At 36.9% G+C, this 3,057-nt stretch overlaps 1 protein-coding gene across 1 annotated transcript; it reads right to left on the reverse strand.

The window, feature by feature from the left end:
- Positions 1–294: 294 nt before the first annotated feature.
- LOC123205445 (alkane hydroxylase MAH1-like) lies at positions 295–2,269 on the reverse strand. Its single transcript, XM_044622395.1, has one exon. The coding sequence runs from the start codon at positions 2,244–2,246 to the stop codon at positions 744–746; it is 1,503 nt and encodes a 500-aa protein (XP_044478330.1). The 5' UTR covers positions 2,247–2,269; the 3' UTR covers positions 295–743.
- Positions 2,270–3,057: the final 788 nt, after the last annotated feature.

Consider the following 3,057-nt stretch of genomic DNA (forward strand, 5'->3'; position numbering starts at 1 on the left):
GGGGCCAACAACCAACTTAATAGGAGTCTCCCACTATGAACAAAGCTTGACCATGCTAGTACCGGTAAATCTTCTCTAACCTTGGATTCACGATTTGAAGGTTGGAAGTAGAAAAATTCCCGAATTGTGGCATCGAACAAACCTGTGGAACTTTTTTACAGTTACATTCATTAGAGGAACCAAGACTACACAAATGTAACAAAAAGTCAGCCATTTACGTTTGTCGCTTGCTCTGATACAATGGAAAGAATGTAATTACACAAGCAAACTAAACATGCAATGCAAGTAATAAAATATCTGGAAAATACTTCTTCAATTAAATGGAAAGATTTTTTTAGAGAGTTTATATATACTTGAAAGAAAATACGGGCTAGCAACAATTGTTACTAACAACCTGAGCCACTATAGAAATTAGATCGAACCATCACCAGAGTGCACATTTTGGATCGTCAGACTGCCTCTCATTCGGTTGATTTTCCTTGAGTAAGAGAAGAAGACGAAATGCATGCTCCTCTTCAATCTGAATTGCCGAGCGACACTGTTATTCTTAGTTGATATTGATACGGTGTATAGCAAAAGCCTCTTCCGTTACTTGACTTAAACTGTTGTTAGACTCCCTAACACACTTAACTACACTGTCGATTAATCACTAGCCAACTTTATTGAATTTTACCCTCTACAATATTCAAATAAAGTTTTACAATTTATATTTTTCAAATTTAGAAACAACTTTTGATCTATTCTCAATACGATTTCCTATTAATTTTAACCATTAATCCATGTTTCATGCGTAAACTGATACTAAGACTAGGAATCACAGGGGAATTTTCTAGCACTTGAATATCATAGTTAAAAATTATAGCAGCTGCAATGGCCTTCATTACAACGAAAGCAATTTCTTTGCCGGGGCATATTCTTGGCCTCGTATTGAAGGCAAAAAACTTGTGAGAGGGCTCATGTTTAATCCCTCCTTCGTCTGTTATCCATCTCTCCGGCTTGAATTCACAGCAGTCTTCACCCCACACCGTCTCCATTCTCCCTATTGCATACGTACAAATTATCACTATCGTCTTCTCATTCACTCTATGCCCACTTGGAAGCTTGTCTTGCTGTGTTGGCGTCCTGGTTTCATAAGGAATCGAGGGGAATAGCCTCAGGGATTCGCATAAAGCTGCATGCAGATAAACAAGCTTGCTCAGCTCATCGAAATTGAACAGAAGAGGACGATCCTCAGCGCCCTTGTTGGCGTCTTTTGGCGTTGCATTGACTTTAATTTCTTCTCTGATTTTACTGATAGCTTCTGGATTCTGTGAGACCAACCAGAAGAACCAAGTAAGTGCAGTACTTGTTGTGTCTTCGCTAGCGAAAATGACGCTAATTACGTTGTCTCTCATGACTTCCTCATCATTTTCTCTAGGTTGACTGATATCATTTCGGTTCATGTAAAAGTTCAAAAGATTGAAACTCTCTTCATCTTGTTTAATTAGAATATTGTGATAGAACTCATCAATAACCTTCCAGCCATTTCTGTATTTTCTTTCTTTCCCAATTCTCAACAATCTTTGCAACTTCCACAGCGTTTCCGGCACAATATGCCTAAAAAATATCGTTTCACACGCATCATCGAACGCCTTTGAAAGTGAAATTTCCGGCATTCCAATAGAGAGAGATTTCGGGTTACATCCAGTGGCGATAATTGTCGCGTAATCAAATGTATACCTTTTCAACAAATCCTGCAAATCCACTGCTAAATCATTTTGACAGGCGTGCTCAAAAACTGGGATGACTCCTTTCTCAATAATTTCCGGGACGATTTTTGCAGTCAGTCGATGAAATTTTGTGTGAGTCAAGAATCGCCGGACAGCTTTTCTTTGTAGCATCCATTCTTCATTATCAGAATTGAAAAAGCCATGGCCAAAAACATCGAATCTCTTTTGCCATTCAGAGCCTTTGGGATATCTTGAGAAGTTTGTGGTGAGCATGTAGTGAACATTGGCTGGATCACTGGTGAGTAAGAAATTGTTTGGCAAAAGCCAGTAATTGATGAGAATCGTGCCCTTTCTATTCCTCAAAGTTTTGCTGAGTTTGTCATGGAAGAGGTGGAAATCAAAAAGCCCTTCTGGCAAAAATCCGAAGATGGGCAAGTGGCGGAGGACCAGCTTGTTGCTCTTTCTGTAAAATTTTAGATAAATAGAGAAAATAAAGGCCAAGATCACGCAATAAAGGTAGGGTAGAAGTAAAAGCATAGTTGTGAAGATTGGAAAGCAATTTGCTTCAACTGAAGTGTTAATGAAGTTACTTAGAAGATATAATTTTATACTTACAATTACTAGTCATAGCAAATGTGTTGTGCGTGTTTTCAGGAACAAAAACAGCTGAAACGCAAACGTAACAATGGCTGAAATTCCAGAAATACGACCTAAAATATGTAGTATACAAGCAGAAAACATGGAAAGGTGCAGATAATGCTTTAGTTTTAGAAGTAATTTTTTTCTTTATATTTTTATAAACAATTCACGAATAATTAAAAAAACTCAGCACAAATAATAAATATATATATTTTTTATTGTAATGACATATAATGACTCACAAAATAAATACCTCTAGTAAATGGCTCGCAAATTATTTTGTAAGTTAAAAAGATTCTCCAGCCCGAAAAATTTCTATCCAAGAGGCAGCTCTTTAGAAATCCAAGTCATCAAGACCAATAATTGTTGTCAGAATTTATTTTTAATTTGAATGGTGCTACAACAAGCCTGAACAACTCCAAGCAAAATGTTGCAGGAGATTCTACAACTGAGTTATAATATATAACATTGTTTGATGCAGCCAAAAAAGTGGTTTGGATCAAGAAATTCTTCACTGAATTCAGTGTGGTTCCCAACATGGTCATCCCTATAGAGCTCTATTTTGACAACAGTAGGGCAATAGCTTAGGCAAAGGAGCCACAATCTCACCAACAATTTGCAACACCTTTTTTTTATATATATACCCCTACCTAGAATATGATTGGAAGAGGCATGTATAACTAGACTACTTAATTTAAAATCTTATCAT

This window comes from Mangifera indica, unplaced genomic scaffold (genome assembly GCF_011075055.1).
Source record: "Mangifera indica cultivar Alphonso unplaced genomic scaffold, CATAS_Mindica_2.1 Un_0005, whole genome shotgun sequence".
Lineage (NCBI taxonomy): Eukaryota > Viridiplantae > Streptophyta > Magnoliopsida > Sapindales > Anacardiaceae > Mangifera > Mangifera indica.

Coding starts and splice junctions, on each gene's coding strand:
- LOC123205445 (XM_044622395.1), bottom strand. CDS start 2,246: ATGCTTTTACTTCTACCCTACCTTTATTGCGTGATCTTGGCCTTTATT.